The sequence below is a fragment of the Artemia sp. Qi Xiang Cuo genome, chromosome 17, assembly GCF_049724085.1.
Source record: "Artemia sp. Qi Xiang Cuo chromosome 17, ASM4972408v1, whole genome shotgun sequence".
Taxonomy (NCBI): Eukaryota; Metazoa; Arthropoda; class Branchiopoda; order Anostraca; family Artemiidae; genus Artemia; species Artemia sp. Qi Xiang Cuo.
In genome coordinates, this window is record NC_142810.1 from 23,224,491 (window position 1) to 23,251,643 (window position 27,153).

The window sequence follows — 27,153 nt, forward strand, 5'->3', positions numbered from 1 at the left end:
TATAGAATAACGTTGAAATTGCTATACAGGGTACGGAATCCAGACGACGCATACTACTCACATACTCATTTTACACACCAGATTATCTAGCTGCAAATGCAGTCCATTTTATCCCCCCAACCATATACAGTGGCATCAATTCACAAGAACTGGGGAGCTGGGATAAAACCAAATAAAATAAACAGAAAGTATCCGATATTTGGAAGAGCGTTGCACTCCTTTAACTTTCTCGCTCTTTATGATGAAGTTTCACTAGTGTTCTTCTGAAAGTAAGTTAACCTTCAATAAATATAGCCAATAAGGAATTGCCATTGAACTATTGCTTTCCAAGACATTTGGATAGAAAGATTTGTTGCTTAAAGCAAACGTAAATGAGCTCTTTCATTCTAGAAATATTGTGATAACAATTAATAAGCCACATTTTGCGTGTGGTAAATCATTAATCCTTGAAATATTGAGAAAAAATCGGTCAAACTCTATTGTGAAGAGCGGTTCATTTGAGAGGGGTAGTACCCCTTTTCACAAATAAAATAGTTTCTGCTAGTTTCGAATTTTAACGTTACTATTTACTTTTATTTGGAAAAGCGTTTTTTTTTCTAATGGCTTTACAAGGTAACGAACAAATGACAAAAAAAAAATGTACAATAGTGTTGTTTCTGTAAATAAACACATCTGAATTGAACACATTTTGGTTATATTTTAATCAAATTATTTTTATTTTTAGTATTTTTGACTTAAAATAAGGTAGGCTTGTGGAATGAGGATTATTTGGGAGAAGACTTGAAGGGTGGGAAGTTGTGTGCGTTTTAACTAGCTTTTATGAGGACAGGGAATTATGAGTAGCAAATTTGGAAATTGATAGATTTAATTAAGAACAAATTGAAAGATGTTTTAGGTCAGGATGTAAAATACATATAATTTAAGAAAAATATGTGCTCGACATTTGAAACACAATCAGCATCTTTCCATTGTCAAAAGTTTTTCGCAATAATTTTAGAAAATCTATTCCTTTTGTTTCTTTTTCGTTATTTGGAAGCCTTGGAGTTTTTTTGTTTTTTTTCAAAATACTTTCAAAGGTTCTGGAAATACTTCTAACATTCTTCGCATAGCAGTTTCAAAAATGTAATTAATATTGTTCTAGCACCCATAGCTTTTTCATAATGAATTTTGGATATTTATTTGTAGGAAACACTAAAATATTTTAAAGCTTCTTAACAGTAGAAGGGCCTTATTGAGTCGTGACAGGACCACGTGGTTTATGGTTTTCTCACTGAGAATGAAAAAACAGGAACTTTCTCACATTTTTGATGTTTTTATGGTTTTTGTCAGTGAGAATTTGAAAAAACAGGAACTTTCTCACTGAGAAAACCATAAACCACGTGGTCCTGTCAGCATTTTTAATGCTGACAGGGCACCAAATATGGGCATGGAATCCCCTGGGAAATTGATTGCGTAATCGATTGGGAATTTGGAACACCTGTGCTGTCAGTCATTAATCAAATTGTTTCCAGGCAAAGTTTAATAATGTCTGATAGGTACTGTCAACATTTCTCCAGGAATAGATCCAAGTCATTAATGTCTGCCTCGGAAACAACTCTTTTGGTCGAACTCCAAAGATATTAATAACCAAACGCCATGGAAACAGTTCTCCAAGAAACATCTTAGCGATGAATTGTTTTAGCGCGGGAATCAGGTTTCTTATTAATTTGAATTGCGTTAGCGCAGAGATGCCAAACAAAAGGAACACGCTGAAATTACGTTTAGGGATTATTTGGGCGAAACCGTTTTATCCATTTTATGGGATTATTTCGGCGAAACAGTTAGAGACATTTTGAAAGAAGATTTTAGGAAAGGTTTTAGAAGAGAATTTGAGGGTGAAACTCTGTGGTCGTTATAATACACAAGTTCCATTTGAACAGTGTTGTGAGGTCCTCTAACCCAACCCCAAAGGGTTACGGTGCCCCCCCCCAACCCCGAAGGAAGCCCCCAGTACTCAAAGGTCCCCCAAGCTCCCAAAGAGCCCCAGCCCCCCAAACGCCCTCCTCAGACCCTCAAAGGCCCTCCTCTGGTCCTCAAAGAGCCCCCGGTACTCAAAGGTCCCCCAAGCTCCCAAAGAGCCCCAGCCCCCCAAACGCCCTCCTCAGACCCTCAAAGGCCCTCCTCTGGTCCTCAAAGGGCCCCCGGACTCCCAAAGGGCCCCCCGGACCCCCAAAAGCCCTCCACCGAACCCCAAAGGTCCACCGGGCTCCCAAAGGACCAATCGGTCCTCAAGTGCCCCCCAGACCCCAAAGGCCCTCCCCAGACCCCCAAAGGCCCTCCCCGGGCCCCCCAGAGGCCCTCCCCCTGGTCCTCGAAGGTCCCCTGGGCCCGAGAAGCGCCGTGGGGCAGGAAGGTGCCGGATGGAGATGTGCCGCAGGGGGATGCGCCACGGGTCGGGGGATGCGCCGCAGGGATGCGCCGCAGGGATGCGCCACAGGGATGCGCCGCAGGGGAGCCCCGCTTTTTGTTAGAGTTCTAGTTTACTTTAATTTTAGTTAAGAGTTTGATGTTTTACTTTGAGTTTCAGTTAGAGTTCTTGTTTAGTTTTAGTTAAGAGTTTAGAGTTTTTAGCTTAGAGTTTTTGTTGAAGTTCTAGTTTAGTTTAGTTTTAGTTAATAGTTTAGAGTTTTAGCTTAGAGTCTTAGCTTAGAGTTTTCGTTAGAGTTCTAGTTTAGTTTAATTTTAGTTAAGAGTTTGATGTTTTACCTTTGAGTTTCAGTTAGAGTTCTAGTTTAGTTTAGTTTTAGTTAAGAATTTAGAGTTTTTAGCTTAGAGTCTTAGCTTAGAGTTTTTGTTGAAGTTCTAGTTTAGTTTAGTTTTAGTTAATAGTTTAGAGTTTTAGCTTAGAGTCGTAGCTTGAGAGTTCTAGTTTATTTTAATTTTATTTTAGAGTTTAGAGTTTTAGCTTAGTCTTAGCTTAGAGTTTTTTTTTGTTAGAGTTCTAGTTTAGTTTAATTTTAGTTAAGAGTTTGATTTTTTTACCTTTGAGTTTCAGTTAGAGTTTTAGTTTAGTTTTAGTTAAGAGTTTGGCGTTTTACCTTAGAGTCTTAGCTTAGAGTTTTAATTTGAGTTCTAGTTTAGTTTAGTTTTAGTTAAGATTTTAGAATTTTAGCTTAGAGTTTTCTTTGTTAGAGTTCTAGTTTAGTTTAATTTTAGCTAAGAGTTTGATTTTTTTACCTATGAGTTTCAGTTAGAGTTCTAGTTTAGTTTTAGTTAAGAGTTTAGAGTTTTTAGCTTAGAGTTTTTATTGAAGTTCTAGTTTAGTTTAGTTTTAGTTAATAGTTTAGAGTTTTATCTTATAGTCTTGGCTTAGAGTTTTTGTTAGAGTTCTAGTTTAATTTAGTTTTAGTTAAGAGTTTGATGTTTTATCTTTGAGTTTCAGTTAGATTTCTAGTTTAGTTTAGTTTTAGTTAAGAATTTAGAGTTTTTATCCTAGAGTCATAGCTTAGAGTTTTTGTTTGTGTGTGTGTGTAAGTTTTTGTGTGTGTGCGAGTTTTTTTGTGTGTGCACATATCAATTCTATTTTCCTAAAATAACATAAAATTTTCGTATGTGTAGGTGTGTGTAATAAGTTTTTGTGAGTGTGTTAGTTTTAGTGTGTGTGTAAGTTTTTGTGTGTGTGTGTAAGTGTTTTTTTTTTGTTTTTCTTTTCTTTTTTTTGTGTATTTCTATTTTGTGTTTTTCCGTTTTTTTTTTGTGTAAGTTTTTTTTGTGTATTTAATTTTTTTTGTGTATGTTATTTTTTGTTTGTGGTAAAGTTTTTGTGTGTGTGTATTTTGGTTTTTTTGTTTAAGTTTTTTTTTTGTTTGTGTGAAAGTTTTTGTTCTTGTTTTATTTTTTTTGTTTGTGTGTAATTTTTTTTGTGGGTGTGTTAGTTTTTGTGTGTGTGTGAGTTTTTGTGTGTGTGTAATTTTTTATGTGTGTGTAAGTTTTAGTGTGTGTGTGTTAGTTTTTTTGTGTGTGTAAGTTTTTATGTGTGTGTAAGTGTGTGTTTAATAAGTTTTTGTGTGTGTATTATTTTTTGTGTGTCTGTAAGTTTTTGTGTGTGTAAGTTTTTGTGTGTGTGTAAGTTTTTTTTGTGAGTGTGTATGTTTTTGTTTGTGTATGTAAGTTTTTTGTGTGTGTATTTTTTTTGTGTGTATGTAAGTTTTTGTGTGTATGTAGTGTGTGTTTAAGTTTTTGTGTGTATGTAAGTTTTTTGTGTGTGTAAGGTTTTTGTGTGTATGTAAGTTTTTTGTGTGTGTAAGGTTTTTGTGTGTATGTAAGTTTTTGTGTGTATGTAAGTTTTTGTGTGTGTATAAGTTTTTGTGTGTGTAAGTTTTTGGGTGTTTGTTATTTTTTTGTGTGTATTTTAGTTTTTTTTGTTTGTTATGTTTTTTTGTGTTTATTTTTGTTTTTGTGTGTGTGTTATTTTTTGTGTGTGCATAACTTTGTTTGTGTGTGTAAGTTTTTTTGTGTTTTTAAGTTTTTTTTTTTTTTGTGTGTATATTTGGTTGTTTTTTTTTTTGTTTGTGTTTGTGTGTTAGTATGTGTGTGTGTGTTTTAGTTTTTGTGTGTGTTTAAGTTTTTGTGTGAGCGTAAGTTTTTATGTGTGTGTTAGTTTTAGTGTGTGTGTAAGTTTTTTTGTGTGTGTAAGTTTTTGTGTGTGCGTAAGTATGTGTGTGTGTGTGTTATTTTTTGTGTGTGTGTGTAAGTTTTTGTGTGTGTGTAAGTTTTTGTGCGTGTGTAAGTTTCTGTGTGTGTTTGTAAGTTTATGTGTGTCTGTGTGTGTTTGTGTTTTATTATTTGTGTGTTTGTTAGTTTATGTGTGTGTAATTTTTTTTGTGTGAGTTAGTTTTTTTGTGTGTGTAAGTTTTTTTTTTTTGTTTTTAATTTTTTGAGTGTGCATTTTTTTTGTGTGTGTGTTAGTTTTTTTGTGTGTGTGTAAGTTTTTGTGTGTGTGTAAGTTTGTTTGTGTTTGTTAGTTTTTGTGTGTGTCTTAGTTCTTTTGTCTGTGGGTTATTTTTTGTGTGTGTGTTAGTTTTTGTGTGTGTGTAAGTTTTTTGTGTGTGTGTAATTTTTTTTTGGTTTGTTCGTTTTTGTTTTTTTGTTTTTTTATGTGTGTATTAGTTTTTGTGTGTCTGTGTAATTTTTTTTGTGTGTGTAAGTTTTCTTGTGTGTTTAAGTTTTTGTTTGTGTGTAATTTTTTTTGTGTGTGTTTAATTTTATGTTTTTTTGTAATTTTTTTTTTGTGTTTTAGTTTGTTTTTGTGTGTGTGTAATTTATTTTTTGTGTGAGTATTTTTATGTTTGTGTGTCTGTTTGTGTGTTAGTTTAATATTTTTTGTTTGTTTAAGTTTTTTTTTGTTTGTTTTATTTCTTTTGGTTGTGTAAGTTTTTTTGTGGTTGTGTAATTTTTTTTGTTTGTGTTATTTTTTTTGTGTGTGTAAGTTTTTGTGTGTGTGTAAGTTTTTGTGTGTGTGTAAGTTTTTGTGTGTGTGTAAGTTTTTGTGTGTGTGTATGTTTTTTTGTGTGTGTAAGTTTTTGTGTGTGTGTGTGTCATTGTTTGTGTGTGTGTGTTTTTTTGTGTTTGTTTATTTTGTTGTGTGTGTGTATTTTTTTTTGTGTGTGTTATTTTTTGTGTGTGTGTTTGTTTTTTTGTGTGTGTAAGTTTTTGTGTGTGTGTGTGTAAGCTTTTGTGTGTGTGTGAGTTTTTGTGTGTGTACCCATATCAATTCTATTTTCCAAAAATAATATAAAAATTTCCACTTCAATTCAGATTTTTCTCAAACAGATGAAAGAATTTAAAATACTGTTCTAAATTTTTCATAGAAGATAGAAAAGTTCAAGTTCTCTTCTGAATTTTACCAAAGAACATAATTCAATTCTAATTTCTCCAGAGAAAATAAAAAAGCTTCCACTTCAGTTTTAAGTTCACCAAGACATGAAAAATTTAAAGTTCACTTCTAAATTTTTCCGTAGAAGATTGGAAAAGTTATACTATGATTCTGATTATTTTCCATGAAGATAAAAAGTTTCACTTTAATTCTAAAATTTCTTTAATTCAATTCCGACCTTTCTCAAAGAGATGAAAAAATTTGAAGTTCTGTTTCAAATATTTTCGCAGAAGAAGAACAGTTCACCTTCAGTTCCGAAACTTCTCAATGAAAATGAACTAAGTTTTGATCAAATCTATTTTCCCAAAATAATATAAAAAGTTTCCACTTCAGTTCAGATTTTTCTCAAAGAGATGAAAAAATTTTAAATACTGATCCAAATTTTTCATAGAAGATAGAAAAGTTCAAGTTCTCTTCTGAATTTTACCAAAGAAAACAATTCAATTCTAATTTATCCAGAGAAAATAAAAAGCTTACACTGATTATTTTCAATGAAGATAAAAAGTTTCACTTTAATTCTAAAGTTTCTTAAATTCAATTCCGACCTTTCTCAAAGAGATGAAAAAATTTAAAGTTCTGTTCCAAATATTTTCTCGGAAGAAGAAAAGTTCAACTTCGATTCTGAATTTTCTCAATGAAAATGAAAAAAGTTATTGATCAATTCTATTTTCTTAAAATAATATAAAATTTTACACTTCAGTTCAGATTTTTCTCAAAGAGATGAAAAAATTTAAAATACTGTTCCAAATTTTTCTTACAAGATAGATAAGTTCAAGTTCTCTTCTGAATTTTACCAAAGAACGTAATTCAATTCTAATTTCTCCTGAGAAAATAAAAAGCTTCCACTTCAGTTTTAAGTTGACCAAGACATAAAAAATTTAAAGTTCAGTTCTAAATTTGTCCGTAGAAGATAGGAAAAGTTATACTATGATTGTGATTATTTTCAGTGAAGATCAAAAGTTTCACTTTAATTCTAAATTTTCTTAAATTCAGTTCCGACTTTTCACAAAGAGATGAAAAAATTTAAAGTTCTGTTCAAAATTTTGAATTGAAGATAGGAAAAGTTATACTTTGATCGTGAATATTCAAGTTCTCTTCTGAATTTTACCAAAGAAAATAATTCAATTCTAATTTCTCCAGAGAAAATAAAAAGCTTCCACTTCAGTTTTAAGTTCACCAAGACATAAAAAATTTAAATTTCAGTTCTAAATTTTTCCGTAGAAGATATGAAAAGTTATACTATGATTGAGATTATTTTCTATGAAGATAAAAAGTTTCACTTTAATTATAAATTTTCTTAAATTCAATTCCGACTTTTCTCAATGAGATGAAAAAATTTAAAGTTCTTTTCCAAATATTTTTCCGGAAGAAGAAAAATTCAACTTCGATTCTGAATTTTCTCACTGAAAATGAAATAAGTTATTGATCAATTCTATTTTCCCAAAATAATATAAAAAGTTTCCACTTCAGTTCAGATTTTTCTCAAAGATTTAAAAAATTTTATATACAGATCCTAATTTTTAACCTAATATAGAAAATTTCAAGGTCTAGTAGGAATTTTAAAACCGTCAACAAGAAAGGTCTAAGGTAAACAGAGACAATGAAACACGTACATGTATCATTTTTCTTTAATATGAACAAAAATTTCAAAAGTAGATTTAAAATGTTATACGCTGATTGTGATTATTTTCTATTAAGATGAAACGTTTAACTTAAATTTTAAATTCTTTCAATGAAGTGTAGAAAAGTTCAACTTCGATTCTGAATTTTCGCAATGAAAATGAAATAAGTTATTTATCAATTCTATTTCCCCAAATTAATATAAAAATTTCCCACTTCAGTTCAGATTTTTCTCAAACTGATGAAAAATTTTTAAATACTGTTCCAAATTTTTTCATAGAAGATAGAAAAGTTCAATTTCTCTTCTGAATTTTAACAAATAACATAATTCAATTATTATTTCTCCAGATAAAATAAAAATCTTCCACGTCAGTTTTAAGTTCACCAAGACATAAGAAATTTAAAGTTCAGTTATAAATTTTTCCCTAAAAGATAAGAAAAGTTAAATTATGATTTTTATTATTTTAATGAAGATAAAAAGTTTCACTGTAATTATAAATTCTCTTAAATTCAATTCTGACATTTCTCAAAGAGATGAAAAAATTTAAACTTCTGTTCCAAATATTTTTTCGGATGAAGAAAAGTTCAATTTCGATTCTGAATGTTCTCAATGAAAATGAAATAAATTATTGATCAATTCTATGTTCCTAAGATATTATAAAAGTTTTCACTCCAATTCAGATGTTTCTCAGACATGAAAAAATTTATAAAATTGTTCCAAATTTTTCATATAAGATAGGAAAAGTTATACTTTGATTGTGAATATTCTTCATGAAGATATGGAACTCCACTTTAATTCTGAGTTTTCTCGAAGAAGTGCAAAATGTACAAGTTCTCGTCTGAATTTTCTTAGAGAAGAGAAAAAAAGTTAGATCAATTCTGAAATTTAACATTGAAAATGAAAAAGCTTCCATTTCAGTTCCTAATTTCTCAAAGACATACAAAATTTAAAGTTCAATTATAAATTTTTCCATAGAAGATAGGAATGGCTATACTATGATTGTGATTATTTACAATGAAGATAAAAAGTTTCACTTTATTTCTAATTTTTCTTAAATTCAGTTCATTCATCTAACCACCAAAAACAATAGGTTAGGTTAGGTATAAATAAATATTAATAAATAATTAGTAACATTTCTCCATGTTTAAGTTAGGTTAGGTTAGGTAAACTTATCACGAGCGCTCATGATAAGCTAACCTAACCTAACTTAAACATGGTAAAAAGAATAAATTAGGTTAGGTTAGGCTAGATTAAGTTAGGTTAGGTTCAGTTAGGTTAGGTTAGGTTAGCCAACGTACGCGCGCTCTCGTAGGCTAACCTAACCTAACTTAACCTACCCTAACTTAATCTAGCCTAACCTAACCTAATTTAATCTTTTTACCATGTTTAAGTTAGTTTAGGTTAGCTTATCATGAGCGCTCGTGATAAGTTTACCTAACCTAACCTAACTTAAACATGGAGAAATGTTTCTAATTATTTATTAATATTTGTTTATACCTAACCTAACCTATTGTTTTTGGTTGTTAGATGAATGAACTGAATTTAAGAAAAATTAGAAATAAAGTGAAACTTTTTATCTTCATGGTAAATAATCACAATCATAGTTTAGTCATTCCTATCTTCTATGGAAAAATTTAGAGTTGAACTTTAAATTTTTTTTGACTTTGAGAAATTAGGAACTGAAATGGAAGCTTTTCATTTTCAATGGTAAATTTCAGAATTGAGCTAACTTTTTTCTCTTCTCTAAGAAAATTCAGAAGAGAACTTGTACATTTTGCACTTCTTCGAGAAAACTCAGAATTAAACTGGAGTTCCATATCTTCATGAAGAATATTCACAATCAAAGTATAACTTTTCCTATCTTCTATGAAAAATTTGGAACAATGTTTTAAATTTTTTCACCTCTTTGAGAAAAATCTGAATTGAAGTGGAAAATTTTATATTATTTTAGGAAAATGGAATTGATCAATAACTTATTCAATTTTCATTGAGAAAAGTCAGAATCAAAATTGAACTTTTCTTCTCCCGGAAAAACATTTGGACTAGAACTTTAAATTTTTTCATCTCTTTGAGAAATGTCAGAATTGAATTTAAGAAAATTTAGAATTAAAGTAAAACTTTTTATCTTCATGAAAATAATCAAAATCATAGTATAACTTTTCTTATCTTCTATGGAAAAATTTTGAACTGAATTTTAAATTTTTTATGTCTTGGTGAACTTAAAACTGACGTGGAAGCTTTTTATTTTCTCTGGAGAAATTAGAATTGATTTATGTTCTTTGGTAAAATTCAGAAGAGAAATTTAAATTTTCTATATTCTATGAAAAAATTTGGAACTGTATTTAAAAATTTTTCATATGTTTGAGAAAAATCTGAACTGAAGTGGAAAATTTTTATATTATTTTGGGGAAATAGAATTGATCAATAACTTATTTCATTTTCATTGAAAAAATTCAGAATCGAAGTTGAACTTTTATTCACTTCTTTGAGAAAATTTAAAATTCAAGTGAAACTTTTTATCTTCATAGAAAATAATCACAATCATAGTATAACTTTTCCTATCTTCTATGGAAAATTTTTTTTATCTTCATGGAAAATAATCTGTGGAAGCTTTTTATTTTCTCTGTAGAAATTAGAATTGAATTGTGTTCTTTGGTAAAATTCAGAAGAGAACTTGAACTTTTCTATCTTCTATGAAAAATTTGGAACAGTATTTTAAAATTTTTCATCTCTTTGAGAAAAATCTGAACTAAAGTGGAAACTTTTTATATTATTTTGGGAAAATAGAATTGATCAATAACTTATTTCATTTTCATTGAGAAAATTCAGAATCGAAGTTTAACTTTTCTTCTTCCGGGGAAAATATTTGGAACAGGACTATAAATTTTTTAATCTCATTGAGAAAAGTCGGAATTGAATTTAAGGAAATTTAGAATTAAAGTGAAACTTTTTATCTTCATAGAAAATAATCACAATCATAGTATAACTTTTCATATCTTCTACGGAAAAATTTAGAACTGAACTTTAAATTTTTTATGTCTTGGTGAACTTAAAGCTGAAGTGGAAGCTTTTTATTTTCTCTGGGGAAATTAGAATTGAATTATGTTTTTTGGTAAAATTCAGAAGAGAACTTGAATATTCACGATCAAAGTATAACTTTTCCTATCTTCAATGAAAAATTTGGAACAGAACTTTAAATTTTTTTATCTCTATGTGAAAAGTCGGAACTGAATTTAAGAATATTTAGAATGAAAGTGAAACTTTTCATCTTCACGGAAAATAATCACAATCATAGTATAACTTTTCCTATCTTCTACGGAAAAATTTATAACTGAACTTTAAATTTTTTATGTCTTGGTCAACTTAAAACTGAAGTGGAAGCTTTTTATTTTCTCTGGAGAAATTAGAATTGAATTATGTTCTTTGGTAAAATTCAGATGAGAACTTGAACTTTTCTTTCTTGTAAGAAACATTTGGAACAGTATTTTAAATTTTTTCATCTCTTTGAGAAAAATCTGAATTGAAGTGTAAAATTTTATATTATTTTAGGAAAATAGAATTGATCAATAACTTATTTCATTTTCATTCAGAAAATCCAGAATCGAAGTTTAACTTTTATTCTTCCGGGAAAATATTTGGAACAGAACTTTAAATTTTTTCATCTCTTTGAGAAAGGTCGGAATTTAATTTAATAAAATTTAGAATTAAAGTGAAACTTTTTATCTTCATGGAAAATAATCTGTGGAAGCTTTTTTAGTTTCTCTGGAGAAATTAGAATTGAATTGTGTTCTTTGGTAAAATTAAGAAGAGAACTTGAACTTTTATATCTTCTATGAAAAATTTTGAAGAGTATTTTAAATTTTTTCATCTCTTTGTGAAAAATCTGAACTGAACTGGACAATGTTTATATTATTATGGAGAAATAGAATTGATCAATATCTAATTTCATTTTCATTGAGAAAATTCAGTCTCGAAGTTGAACTGTTCTTCTTCCGGGAAAATATTTGGAACAGAAGTTTAAATTTTTTCATCTCGTTGAGAAAGGTCGGAATTGAATTTAAGAAAATTTATAATTAAAGTGAAACTTTTTATCTTCCTGGAAAATAATCAGAATCATAGTATAACTTTTCCTATCTTCTACGGAAAAATTTAGAAGTGAACTTTAAATTTTTCATGTGTTGGTGAACTTAAAACTGAAGTGGAAGCTTTTTATTTTCTCTGGAGAAATTAGAATTGAATTATGTTCTTTGGTAAAATTCAGAAGAGAACTTGAACTTTTCTATCTTCTATGAAAAATTTACAACAGTATTTTAAATTCTTTCATCTGTTTGAGAAAAATCTGAATTGAAGTGAAAATTTATATATTATTTTAGGTAAATAGAATTGATATGGGTACACACACAGTAACTCATACACACACAAAAGCTTACACACACACACACACACACAAAAATATACACACACAAAAAAACGTACACACACAAAAAAACATACACGCACACACAAACATAAACACACACAAAAACTTAAACAAAAACATAAACATACACCAACACACAAAAAATTACAAACACAAAAAAACTTACACACACACAAAAACTTAAACACAAACAAAAACTTACACACACAAAAAACTTACAAACACACAAAAACTTACAAACACACAAAAACTTAAACACACACACAAAAACTAACACACACATACACACACAAACTTACACACACACAAAAGCTTACACACACACAAAAACTTACACACACACATAAACTTACACACACACACAAAACTTACACACACACACACAAAAACTTACACACACACAAAACTTACACACACACATAAACTTACACACACACACAGAAACTTACACACACACAAAGACTTACACACACACAAAAACTTACACACACACAAAAACACACACACACAAAAACTTACACACACACAAAAACTACACACACACAAAAACTTACACACACACAAAACTTACACACACACAAACACACACACACACACACACACAAAAACTTACACACACACAAAAACTTACACACACACAAAACTTACACACACACAAAAACTTACACACACACAAAACACTACACACACACACAAAACTTACACACACACAAAGAACTTACACACACACAAAGACTTACACACACACAAAAACTTACACACACACAAACTTACACACACACAAGACTTACACACACACACACACACACACATAAACTTACAAACACACACAGAAACTTACACACACACAGAAACTTACACACACACACACAAAAACTTACACACACACACAAAAACTTACACACACACAAAAAAACTTACGCACACACAAAAACTTACACACACATAGAAACTTACACACGCACGAAAACTTACACACACATAAAAACTTACACGCACACAAAAACTACACACACACAAAGACTTACACACACACACAAAAACTTACACACACACACAAAAGACTTACAGACACACAAAAACTAACACACACACAAAAAAAACTAAACACACACAAAAACTAACACACACACAAAAACTAACACACACACAAAGACTTACATACACACAAAGACTTACATACACACAAAACCTTACACACACAAAAACTTACATACACACAAAAACTTACACACACACAAAGACTTACACATGCACAAAAGACTTACACACACACAAAGACTTACACACACAAAAACTTAAACACACACTACATACACACAAAAACTTACATACACACAAAACCTTACACACACAAAAAACTTACATACACACACAAAAACTTACACACTCACAAAAAAAATTACACACACACAAAAACTTACACACACAAAAACTTACACACACACAAAAATTTACACACACACAAAAACTTATTACACAAACACTTACACACATAAAAACTTACACACAAACACAAAAACTTACACACACACACAAAATAACAGACACTCACAAACTTACACACACACAAAAAATTACACACACACACAAACACATACAAACACAAACAAAAAAACAGACAAACACAAAATAACAGACACACAAAAAAAAACTTACACACACACAAAAACTTACACACACACACAAAAACTTACACACACACACAAAAACTTACATAAACAAAAAAACTTAAATACACACAAAAACCTTACAAACACAAAAAACTTAAATACACACAAAAAACTTAAACACACACAAAATATAACACATGCACAAAAAACTTACACACACACAAAAACTTACACACACACAAACTTAAACACAAACAAAAACTTACACACACACAAAAACTTATTACACACACATACACAAAATAAAATTTTATATTATTTTTTGAAAATAGAATTTATATGTGCACACAAAAAAAAACTCGCACACACACAAAAACTTACACACACACACAAACAAACACTCTAAGCTAAGACTCTAAGCTAAAAACTCTAAATTCTTAACTAAAACTAAACTAAACTAGAACTCTAACTGAAACTCAAAGGTAAAACATAAAACTATTAACTAAAATTAAACTAAACTAGAACCCTAACAAAAACTCTAAGATAAGACTCTAAGCTAAAACTCTAAACTATTAACTAAAACTAAACTAAACTAGAACTTCAATAAAAACTCTAAGCTAAAAACTCTAAACTCTTAACTAAAACTAAACTATAACTCTAACTGAAACTCATAGGTAAAAAAATCAAACTCTTAGCTAAAATTAACTAAACTAGAACTCTAACAAAAAAAACTCTAAGCTAAAATTCTAAAATCTTAACTAAAACTAAACTAAACTAGAACTCAAATTAAAACTCTAAGCTAAGACTCTAAGCTAAAACACCAAACTCATGAATAAAAATAAAAAAAAACTATAAATTAAACTAAAAGGTAAAAAAATCAAACTCTTAACTAAAATTAAACTAAACTAGAACTCTAACAAAAAAAACTCTAAGCTAAGACTAAGCTAAAACTCTAAAATAAAATCAAACTAAACTAGAACTCTAGGCTACGACTCTAAGCTAAAACTCTAAACTATTAACTAAAACTAAACTAAACTATAACTTCAACAAAAACTCTAAGCTAAGACTCTAAGCTAAAAACTCTAAATTCTTAACTAAACTAAACTAGAACTCTAACTGAAACTCAAAGGTAAAACATCAAACTCTTAAATAAAATTAAACTAAACTAGAACACTAACAAAAACTCTAAGCTAAGACTATAAGCTAAAACTCTAAACTATTAACTAAAACTAAACTAAACTAGAACTTAAATAAAAACTCTAAGCTAAAAACTCTAAACTCTTAACTAAAACTAAACAATAACTCTAACTGAAACTCAAAGGTAAAACATCAATATCTTAACTAAAATTAAAGTAAACTAGAACGCTAACAAAAAAGCAGCGCATCCCTGCGGCGCATTTCTGCGGCGCTTCCCTGCGGCGCTTCCCCCGACCCGCGGCGCATCCCCCTGTGGCGCATCCCCATGCGGCGCATTCCTGGCCCGCGGCGCTTCTCGGGCCCGGGGGACCTTTGAGGACCGGGGGGAGGGCCTTTGGGGGGCCCGGGGAGGGCCTTTGGGGGTCTGGGGAGGGCCTTTGGGGGTCTGGGGGGCACTTGAGGGCCGATTGGTCCTTTGGGAGCCCGGTGGACCTTTGGGGTTCGGTGGAGGGCCTTTGGGGGTCCGGGGGGCCCTTTGGGAGTCTGGGGGCCCTTTGAGGACCAGAGGAGGGCCTTTGAGGGTCTGAGGAGGGCGTTTGGGGGGCTGGGGCTCTTTGGGAGCTTGGGGGACCTTTGAGTACCGGGGGCCCTTTGAGGACCAGAGGAGGGCCTTTGAGGGTCTGAGGAGGGCGTTTGGGGGGCTGGGGCTCTTTGGGAGCTTGGGGGACCTTTGAGTACCGAGGGCTTCCTTCGGGGTGGGGGTGGGGGATCGGAACCCTTTGGGGTTGGGGTAGAGGACCTCACAACACTGTTCAAATGGAACTTGTGTATTATAACGACCACAGAGTTTGACCCTCAAATTCTCTTCTAAAACCTTTCCTAAAATCTTCTTTCAAAATGTCTCTAACTGTTTCGCCGAAATAATCCCATAAAATGGATAAAACGGTTTCGCCCAAATAATCCCTAAACGTAATTTCAGCGTGTTCCTTTTGTTTGGCATCTCTGCGCTGAGGCATTTCAAATTAATAAGAAACCTGATTCCCGCGCTAAAACAATTCATCGCTAAGATGTTTCTTGGAGAACTGTTTCCATGGCGTTTGGTTATTAATATCTTTGGAGTTCGACCAAAAGAGTTGTTTCCAAGGCAAAGACATTAATGACTTGGATCTATTTCTGGAGAAATGTTGACAGTACCTATCAGACATTATTAAACTTTGCCTGGAAACAATTTGATTAATGACTGACAGCACAGGTGTTCCAAATTCCCAATCGATTTCGCAATCAATTTCCCAGGGGATTCCATGCCCATATTTGGTGCCCCGTCAGCATTAAAAATGCTGACAGGACCACTTGGTTTATGGTTTTCTCAGTGAGAAAGTTCCTGTTTTTTCAAATTCTCACTGACAAAAACCATAAAAACATACAAAAATGTGAGAAAGCTCTTGTTTTTTCATTCTCAGTGAGAAAACCATAAACCACGTGGTCCTGTCACGACTCAATAAGGCCCTTCTACTCTTAACATAGGAAATTCAAGCTAGAATTTTTTTTTTAAACAAAAAACACTATAAAAATCTACCATAACTGTGAAAAATCAGTTTTTTTTTATTAAATTTGTAAGCAAAACTGTATTTGAAAAGTAGTCTTTTTAGCCATTGAATTATTTTATTATATCAATTGAATTTTTGTTTTGCTCAAGATTTAAGGTATGACACTCTAATAAAATTTTATCTGCTTAATTTGTATATTAATCAGAATGTCTTCATTAACTAAATTTCTTGCATTATAATCTTGATCTACTTTTGATCCTGAGCAAAGAAAATTCAGCTAAAAATTTCCAAAAAAGTAGCATACAAAAACAATGGGTATCAGAAAAAAATATGAAAAAAGAATGTTGAATTTAAAAAAAATTTCATTGGACAGTTTTCATCAACAATTAAAATTAATTTTTCTTTGAAAAATACATTTCACTTAAAAAGTTTTGAGAATATCTCTCCTCAGCCTTGGACTTGATTTCAGGTTGTGAGCAAATTCTCCTGTTTCATATATCCCTTATTTTAGATGTAAACCAAAATGATTTGGCTTTTCAAAACCATATTATCATGGATAGCTAGCATATGGAAACCGTTCAAGTGGCCCTTAGAAGACAATAAGGACACTTGGAAATGGAACGAAAATTGGGACGAACTTGTTATACCTCACCCCATCACCAAATACCAAGTTTCCAGAAATATTTTCTTAATAAGACATGGCCAGTGCACAAAGGTGGGAAATGATGATCATGAAAGACGACTTACAGATGTTGGTAAGTGGGCTTACTTGTAAACCCCCTCCCTTAGTGGCTTTTTTATACTGTCGGTATTTTCCCTATTGCGGCATATTCTCACCGTAACTGTAACCCGAAGACTATGGGTAACTTATAAGAATCAGAACTGGGGTTAGTGTCGGATAAAAATCACAAGCACCATCTAGTGTTTGGTATTTTGTTTTTTTTGCACTTTCTCAAGCATTGTAATTGCATTTTTTTCAGAAAACGAGATAAGACATTTTATTACTTCTCTAATTTTGGCAATTGCACTGGTTAAACCAATTTTGCCGTGTTATTACGCTAAAAACGCTTAGAAAAGAAAAAAAATTAGATAACACTGGCGATAGGCCGTATCCAGGGACAGAAGCGTAACTAAAGAAGGGAGAGGGGTGACTTGGCGCCTTAATTTAGCTTACCGCATCTATCGGCACACTGAACAATTTTGTCGGCACATTCTTTATAAAACCCCTCCAAACTCAAAACTCTAGCTTCACCCCTGTCCAGGAGGTTACCGCGTTTGACCCCCCCGCCCCCCGAAAATTTTGTATGACTCGTAAAAAGATTTTTCTGTATCCCTCCCCCTCACACACACAATACCACCCCCATCCAACGAAAATCCTGGATACGCCCTTGCATTAGCGATGTTTTGGAAACACTAGCACCAATTTCCTCTCGTTGGTTACCCAAACTCGTTCATCGATACCGATACCATTACATCGCTTAGGCATTAGAAGAAGCCCCGTTCTCAATCTACTTCGGAGTCAGTCACCACATCAAAAAATACCCAAGGCTAATGACCCAAACATAGCCCACAACTACAAACTACATACCCAAATGCTTTTTTCTTGGTCGATAGAGATTCTAATCTCTAGAATCTAGATTACATGTCTGATGGTTTTTATTTATAACAAGACATTAGCTGCGTTTTTGATCGCCGTTTTGATCGCCGTTTAATCACCGTTTTGTTTAAAATCTGCTTTTGATACCCGGCACGTTCACCGTTGTGCTTACTTCCGTTTTGGCTCGAGTAAAAATCTCAACGGCGACCGGTGATGTCAAACGTCTACGGCGAAAAGTAATAAATCGTCAAACTTTGATTAGAAGGACGTTGGAAGTTCCACTCAGAATCAAACCTGGATAAAATTTAGACAATAAAATGGACAAGTATGAGCTGGAAGTCTTAAACTATGAAAATGGCTACTTTCAAGTAAAAGGTAAGGGTTTAAAGATACTTTTCAGCATGGGAAGTATTAGGTACAAAAGTAAAAAAAAAGGATTGGGCCTTGACTTGTAGGGGAAGTTAAGGATAACTGGTTTACTAGCCTATAGGCTAATTTTAAATTTAACCTGTTGTATAAAATGACTTAAGATTCTACTCAAAAAGGAAAATAGGGCTACTTTAGCCACCCATGCTCAATTCTTGTTTTTACTGAAGAACGCCAACCGGCCTCATAAACGTTCACCATGCAATAAAAACGAAAATTAAGTACTTGAACGTCCAACGTTGTCAGTTCAACTGCTTCACTGAACGGTGAACAAAAACGCAGCTATTGAACATGCAACAATATCCGCAGAGAGCAAATGAAAAATTGTGATGTGCGTTTCATTCTTATCTTATATTCAATAAAAAAACAAGTTTTTTTCACCTGAAAGTAAGGAGCGAGATTAAAACTTAAAACGAACAGAAATTATTCCGTATATGAAAGGGGCTGTCCCTTCCTCAATACCTCGCTCTTTACACTAAAGTTTTTTATTGTTTTAAAAAATAAAGTTGTGCGACAGATTCAAAATTTAGCGTGAAGAGCGAGGTATTGAGGAAGGGACAACCCCTTTCATATATGGAATAATTTCTGTTCGTTGTAAGTTTTAATGTCACTCCTTACTTTTAGTAAAAAAACTTGTTTTTATATTTAATTTCTGAGTGTTTTTGAATTGATTCAGCTTTGATTTTGGCTCACCGTACATGAATAATTAAAACGAAATTTGCATATTAATTTTACTTTTTTGAATAAATGGCTTTCTCAAAATTTTGTTCTGACGTAACTTACGAATTAACTTACGTAACGAACTTCTATATTCGTATGTTGTATAACGTATATTAGGGAGTTTGCCCCCTAGTCGATACCTTGCTCTTAACGCTAAAGTTCGAATTTTGTTCGAACCACAAACCCCTGAATCACAAGGGCCGGTTAATTAGAATAGATAGCTCTTTTGAAAGTACTAAAAAAAACTTAAGCAAAGAGGGTGAGGTATTGATCAGGGAGGGGGCGAACCCCTTCATATACGTAATAATTTCTGTTTGTCTTAAGTTTTAATGTTGCTCCTTACTTTCAGTTGAAAAAACTAGTTTTTATATTTAATTTCTTATCGTTTTTTAAATAATGCTGGGAAATCCGGTGCCCCCTTCATAGAATTATCCCTTCCCCCAAGGAAACATCCTCCATGGTAGGATCCTCCCCCGTAACCCCCTCCTCCGACACCCCCCATCAGAAAAAAATCCCTCCTGAAACCTCTTTATACTTCCCATTAACCAATACTATATGTTAAAAATGGGCAAAGTTAATAACTTCCAGCCTTCCCTCGGGAATAGTGGGGGATTAAGTCATCCTCAAAGACATATTTGTTAGATTTTTGACTATGCTGAACAAAATGGCTATATCAAAATTTTGATTGGATGATTTAGGTAAAAAAATGAGCGTGGAAGGGGGCCCAGTTGCCCTCCAATTTTTTTGGTCACTTAAAAAGGACACTAGAACTTTTAATTTCCGTTCAAATGAGCCCTTTTACGATATTCTAGGACTACTGGATCGATACGATCAGCCCTGGGAAAAGAAAACAAATAAACAGGCATACGTGATCTTTCTTCTGACAAAAAATACAAAATTCCACATTTTTGCAGATAAGAGCTTGAAACTTCCGCAATGGGGTTGTCTGATACGCTGAATCCAATGGTGTGATTTTCATTAATGTTCTATGAATTTTCGGGAGTGTTTCCCCCTTTTTTCGAAAATAAGGCAAATTTTCTCAGGCATATGACTTTTGATGGGTAAAACTAAACTTAATGAAACTTATATATTTGAAATCAGCATAAAAATTTGATTCTATTGATGCATCTATGGGTATCAAAATTCCGGCTTTTAGAGTTTCGGTTACTATTGAGCCGAGTCGCTCTTTACTTACAGTTCGTTACCACGAACTGTTTGACTAATTAAAACAAATTTGCGTAAGAGTAGCTTTCAAATAAAAGTAAAGAGGCACATTAAAGCCCATATCAAGCAAAAGAGAGGTCCTATAATAGTTCAAAATTTAAACGACCAGAACTTAATATCAAAGAATAAATGAAACTCAAAAGGAACAGAAATTAGGATAAATAATCAAATTGAATATAAAGATAACATTTACTGATATAGATAAGTAAACAAAACATAAAACAACTAGAAACTAAAATGAATAATCAAATAACATTCAAAACGAACAGAAATTTAAAAAAACAAGAATAAGATTACGTCCGACCCCCCACTGACCCTAAACCTTCTAAAGGGTATTGAGTTATTTATTTTTCATTTACAACTATATGTATTTTGAACACTGTGGTTTAACTTTCACAACTTTCATGGAAATCCTTCGCTGTTTCTGAGATTAACATTCCTTGAAAATTTCAACGTAATATCCTTATCTGTCCTTGAAATATTGTGTATAAACCCTTATGACAACCTGAATGGACATATCATTTTTTTTATTCACTTCAACATTTCCCTTGAAACTGCTAAATTTCAGCTTAATACCTTTAACTGAGCCTGAGGTGTTTGTATGCATCCTTTTGACAAACTGGATGCATGTACCTTTTGATTTAGTTAAAAATTCCGTTCCTGAGATATTAAAGATACACCCTTTTGACAACGTAAATGTGTTTTGATTTAGTTTAACATCTTCCTTAACACTTCCTGAGAGTTTCGGCTTACTTTGAACCTTTTTTTTTATAAAGTTTCAGCTTAACTCCTTTTGCCAATTCTGAGATCTTGCAGATGCACCATTTTTGACAGCCTAGATTCACATAGAATCTTTGGATTTAGTTCATATTTCCCTTAACATTCCTTGAAAATTTCTCAACGTAATATCCTTATCTTCTCCTGAGAAATTGCACATAAGTCCTTATGACAACCTAGATGGACATAATGCCTTTCAACTCACTTCAAAATCACCCTCCAAACTCTCTGTAAGCATCAGTTTAATACACTTAGCTAAGTCTAAGGTATTGCAGATATATCCTTTTGAAAACCTAGATGCACATACCTTTTGGTTTAGTTTAAATTTCCCTCAATACTCCCTGAAAGATTCAATTTAATATCCTAGCTCTTCCTAAGATATTGTAGATAGGCCCTATTGATAACCTGGATCAATATAGTGCCTTTTGATTTAGTTCAACATCCTCCTCAATATTTACTGAAAGTTTCTACTTAATACCTGAAGATTTTCCAAAAATTTTGTGGATGCACTCTTTTCGACAACGGGGATGAAAATAATGTCTTTCGATATTAGTTCAACCAACCCTCAAGATTCCCTGAAAGTTTCAACTTAATAGTCTAAGCTGTTTCCAATATTTTGCAGAAGTGCCCTCATATCCTTATCTTTTCCTGAGATATTGCATACAAATCCTTATGGCAACCCGGATGGACATAATATCTTTTGATTCTCTTCAACACCACCCTTCAAACTCTCTTTAAGTATCGGCTTAATACCCTTAGCTGAGCCTTAGGTATTGCAGATACATCCTTTTGAAAACTTGGATGCACATGCCTTTTGATTCAGTTCAAACTTTCCCTAAAAATTCCCCGAAAGATTCAACTTAATATCCTTAGCTGTTCCTGAAATATTGCAGATGCATCCTTTTGTTAACCTGGATCTATATAGTGTCTTTAGATGTAGTTCAACATCCTCCTCAACATTTACTCAAAGTTTCAGCTTTATACCTGTCGCTGTTCTGAAAATTTTGAAGATGCATCCTTTCCGACAACCTGGATGCAGATAATGTCTTTCGATATTAGTTGAACATATCCTCAACATTTCCTAGAAGTTTCATCTTAACACTCTTAGCTCTTTCCAATATTTCGCAGAAATGCTCTTTTGACGATCTGGATGCACATAGTGCCTTTTATTTAGATTCAACATACTTTTCACTATTCCCTGAAAGTTTCAGCATAATATTCTTAGCCGTTCCTGGATATTGCAAATACGCCATCTTGACAATCTGCCCTCACAAAGTGTGTTTAATTTTGTTCAGCATCCCTGTCAATACTCCCTGAGAGTTTCAACTTAATACCCTGAACCATTCCAGGGGTTTAGTAGATACGTCCTTTTGAAAACCTGGGCCTACATCCTGTCGTTTAATTTAGTTTATTATCGCTCTCAGCACTCTTTCAAAGTTTCAATTTAGTACCCTTAGCCCTTCCTGATATTTTTTCTGAGAGATAGGCCTTATTGACAACCTGGATGTGCATAGTGTCTTTTAATTTAGCTCAACCTTTCCCTCGAAGTTTCAACTTAATACTTTTAGTCGTTCCTGAGATATTTTACAAGTCCTTTTTTTCCATTGTAAACCATGTGTTTAAACAATTGCAAATTTACACATTTACAGCCCTTGCCCAAGGACCTGTAGGGGTGATGACGTCCTTGGAGGCATTTTCATTAGATCTTTCGACTATTTTAAACAAAATAGACATTTCAAAATTTTTAATCGAATACCTTTGAGGGAAAAGGGGGCAGGGCCAAAAAAGCAAGGCTAAAAAGGAAGACCGGTTGCCTTCTAATCTCTTTTGACTCTTAAAAAGACACTAGAGCTTGCAATTTACAATCAAATGAGGCCCCTCGCGCATTTCTCCTTTATCAAGTGACTCTGGGAAAAAAGGAAAATAAATAGGTGATGCATTGAAGGCTTACGGCTCTTTATTATACAGTTCTACAGTTTTAAGTATACAGTTGTTTTCATTAGTTGACCTCAGAAACCCCTGGCTTCTTAGATAGAAGATGTTTTCTTAAGTCCACAATTTGGCCCACAACCTATTGGTTAGCTAGATGCAGCTCGTCACTTGTATAGATGTTATAGTTAAATTTCATAGGCAGCGCAATCGCGCTGCCTAAGTAAAGAACGATGATGGCACAATGTATTATTTATTTCTTTAGACCAGGGCACTTCGTATCGAAGGAGTTGTCGTAGAAACTTAGAACAGTGCTCATTCGATTGGAAATTGGAGTGGCTTATGCCCTTTTTAATAGTCGAAAGTGATTGGAAGGAACACCCCTTCCACGCCCGCCATTTTCCCAAACACAGCCAATCAAAATTTTGAGATAGCAATTTTGTTCAGCGTAGTTGATTTTCAGACCGAAAATGTGTTTTTGAGGAGGACACTCCCCCACAGCCCTCAGGGCAAGGGTTGTAAGTTATGTCCTGGGGGCAAATAAGGTTTTTATAGAAAGAGTTGTTGTAAAAACTTCAAAAAAGGCTCATTCGATTGGAAATTCAAAGAGCTAGTGCCCTTTTTAATTGTAGAAAGGGATGGAAGGGCACCTAACCCCCCTTACACGCCCACCATTTCCCCAAACACACACAATCTACATTTTGATACAGACATTTTACTCCATTTAGTTAAACGCTCTGAAAATGCTGTCTTTGTGGCTGCCAACCCCCCCCCAGAGCCCTAAGGGCAAGGGTTGTAAGTTATGCCCAAGGACTTTGTCGTAAAAACTACAAAAAGGGCTCATTTGATTGCAAATTCAAAGGGCTAGTGCCCTTTTAGATGGTTGAAAATGATCTTAGGCCAATTAATCCCTCACTCACCCCCATCTTTTCTCCAAACACGTCCAATCAAAATGTTTAGATAGCCATTTTGTTCAACGTAGTTAAAAATTTTAGAAATTATGTCTTTAAGGATGATAAGCTCCTCAGAGTCCTCGGGGCAAGGGTTTTAAGTTATGCCTTGGAGGCATATTAGGTTTTTATAGATAGTGATGCTGTAGAAACTTCAAAAAGTGCTCATTCGATTGGAAATTAGAAGGGCTTGTGCCCTTTTTATAGTCGAAATTTAGTGGAGGATAACTAACATCCCTCTCCCACCCACCGTTTCCCCAAACACGTCCAATCGAAATGTTGAAATAACTATTTTGTTCGACGTAGCTAAAAAGTCCGGAAATTATGTTTTTGAGGATGACACTCCCCCCACATCCCTCACGGCAAGGGTTGTAAGTTATGCCCTGGTGGGCATATAAGTTTGTTTTTTTTATAGAAAGCGTTGTCGTAGAAACTTCGAAAAGGAATCATTCGATTGGAAATTGAAACTTTACAAGGGCACTAGACTTTGTGTAGGGAAGGGAAATAATAATTGTGATAGACCGCGATAGTTTTTTAGGTTCCATAATCTGGTCAAAACCAATATACATGGTTCTTGATCGTAAAAGAGCCTTTACTGTTATCAAAACTTCTCCTCGGAGGGGAGGGGGGGTAACAAATCCTACCTGGAGCTTTGTTTTACAAAGATTGAAATGGGAGGGTGTTTATCATTTTCGTATTTTATGCATTTTTATTGTATTTTTGTTTCCCAAAGAGGAGGGGGTATGGACCCCCCCCCCCCTGCTGGTATCTATGAACGGACTCATAAGTTCACTTGACATTGTTATGGTGGTAAGACGGCTAGCCTGTGATTTTGCTGGTTAACCTGATTGATTTTGCTATTGCAAATCAAAGACTGACAGGATCAAAAGAGAGGATTAAGGTAAACAAGTGTTCTGTTATTGAAGTTATTAGTAAAGATAGCCATCTAGTAGCATCCATAGTATAATTAAAGCTGAAACTTAGCAAGAGGGAGTAATTACTAGGTAGTTGTAATATTGTGTTATAATTTTTTTTTGTGCCCAAGGTCTTTTAAGGGCAATTTCGTTGTCCCAAACTTAGCTGCGAAATATCTTTCTCAGAAGCTAAATAGGGTTAAACTAGGATAGGTACAAATAGGCACAGATTCTGCTAGTCTTTAGCGAGGAAAATCTAGGTTATCCCTAGGATATATATAAATTCATTTACTTGAGGAGCGCAACATGAATATAACTCGAATGATAATTTATGCACAGACAAACCTATAAATAAACAACACTTACAATCGAAGCAATCTGGCCTGTCCCAAAGCACTGGGTAAAAGTGACCTTTGGCAAATGCTAAAGGCGCCCTTATCCTGCAAGTCTTCCTGTATTTTTTTTTTATCTGATGTAAATTTTCAGTTTCTTCAGATTTCAAAACTAGCATTCTTAAATTATTTTAACTTTATTTGACTATTTAACAAGTTGACCCTACTTATTACATTTTTTAGACTTCAGGATGAGATTTTGAGATGAGCATTCCAAAAACAGCTAGATACGAAAATGGAGAGTTCAAAATCTTTTGAAATGACGTATGAATAGATAGTTCTTAGGAGACTAATTTGTAAAGCATCAGAATATTGTTTTAGGCAGGGAGATTATAAAAGTAGATAGAAATATTATTGAAAAGGTTTTAAGCTGGGTAGGAGAATAAAGAATTTGCGAGAAGAAAATCTAAAACCATGAATTCGTTTAAATATGTGCCTAAGATCTTCGATCCAGGATACTAAGATATAAGAAATTTGACGGAGTAAGTTTTATCAGAGTACTCTTGGGATTTTTCCGTTTTTTTTTAATATTGTAAAATTTCTTTTGTTTATAACTTCTAATGGACAAATGCCAAAGTTAAGGAATAATCTATAATGGGAATATAAATAGACGGGAATATAAGTATAATGGGAATATAAATATAAATAAAGGGGGTTCATCTTGTTTGTATTTACTTTTATCAAGCCGGCCAGTTGTTTCTAGAGTTACAGCTTCGATTGACAAGGGCTACTCTTCACTTAAGGCTCATTACCTTGAATGATTTGTAAAGGTATTCCGCTCGTTTTGCTCAAGTGATGATTGGACAATAGAAACAGAAAACTCACGCTAGAAAAAAGAGGTTCATATGCTGGACCAATAAGTCCAATTTGGTTTTAGCTTGTTTTTATTAGTTTCTCAGGTTGTTTGCAGTAATTAAAAAAGGATTATGCGACATGCATCTTACAGGAGAGGGTAAAAAAGAAAAATTGATTCCCTTTTGTTCTTCTTTTGTTTTATCACAGGATAACAAGCCAGCAAGTCTATTTGGTGAGAGCATAAAGAGAAAAATAAAAACTCTATACTTTTTTGTGAAGAGTGGGCGTGAAAAATTTCCTTCGTCCCCCTGGAACAAAATTCTTGACCTCCTCCTAAATAAGAATTTTTTTTTTAAGTTTCAGCTGTGTTTTCCTGCCGTGAGACAGAATATGTCAGATTATTCAAAAAAAAAGTTTGCCAACCTCTAAAGACCCATTAAAAAGGAGAAAACCGAATATATTTTAAATGTGTTCACTTTTTTACTTTAATAAAAAAGAAATTATTACGACTTTAAGGAATAAATATCAGTATATGTATATTAATCAGACATTTCACTGCCATTTCATTTTTTCAATAAAGTACAAATTATGTTCTGGTGTTGAAAAGGCATGGGGGTTGTCAGCCCTACTCATGCTAATTTTTGCTCGTTTTGAGTTTGACTTAGTTATTTATTGTAATTTTTTTTTGTTGTAGGTTCCATTTATTTATTGATGGTGATTTGTGGTAGTTTTACGCTTGGAAGATTGTTTGACTTCATTTCTGCCCATTTTTGGTTTAATAGAGCTCTTTACTCTTCTTTGAAAACTTAATTTATGGAAAAGAAAATTTAAATTAGTTTCCGTTTTTATGACAAAAATAATATTTATTATCTTTTCGGTCTTTTTCGATAAAAAACCATAGTTCGGCTTGTTATTTTTATTTGGAGAAACTTTTTCAACGATATTTAATTTTGAAACAGATAGTATTGTTGCATTTACTTTGTATCTCCTCAAGTTGACTTGAAAAATAAAACTTAATACTAATCCTCAAAAATTCTATATATGCTCTTTGACAACAGTAGAGATCTAAGTTATACTTTACGTACGCCCCTAGGAATTCCCATACTATTTTCGTACGCCCCTAGGAATTCCCATACTATTTACGTACGGCCATAGGACCATGCTGTGCATAATATGT

General features: G+C 33.0%; 1 protein-coding gene across 1 annotated transcript in view; it reads left to right on the top strand.

Moving 5' to 3' along the window:
- LOC148942012 (serine/threonine-protein phosphatase Pgam5, mitochondrial-like) overlaps nt 1-27,153 on the top strand; it is a 168,159-nt gene that overhangs the window by 18,016 nt on the left and 122,990 nt on the right. Inside the window, exon 2 of the mRNA XM_089102842.1 lies at nt 16,764-17,007. Coding sequence (XP_088958968.1) covers nt 16,776-17,007 — 232 coding nt within the window. The 5' untranslated portion in view covers nt 16,764-16,775. The remainder of the gene's footprint in view (nt 1-16,763; nt 17,008-27,153) is intronic.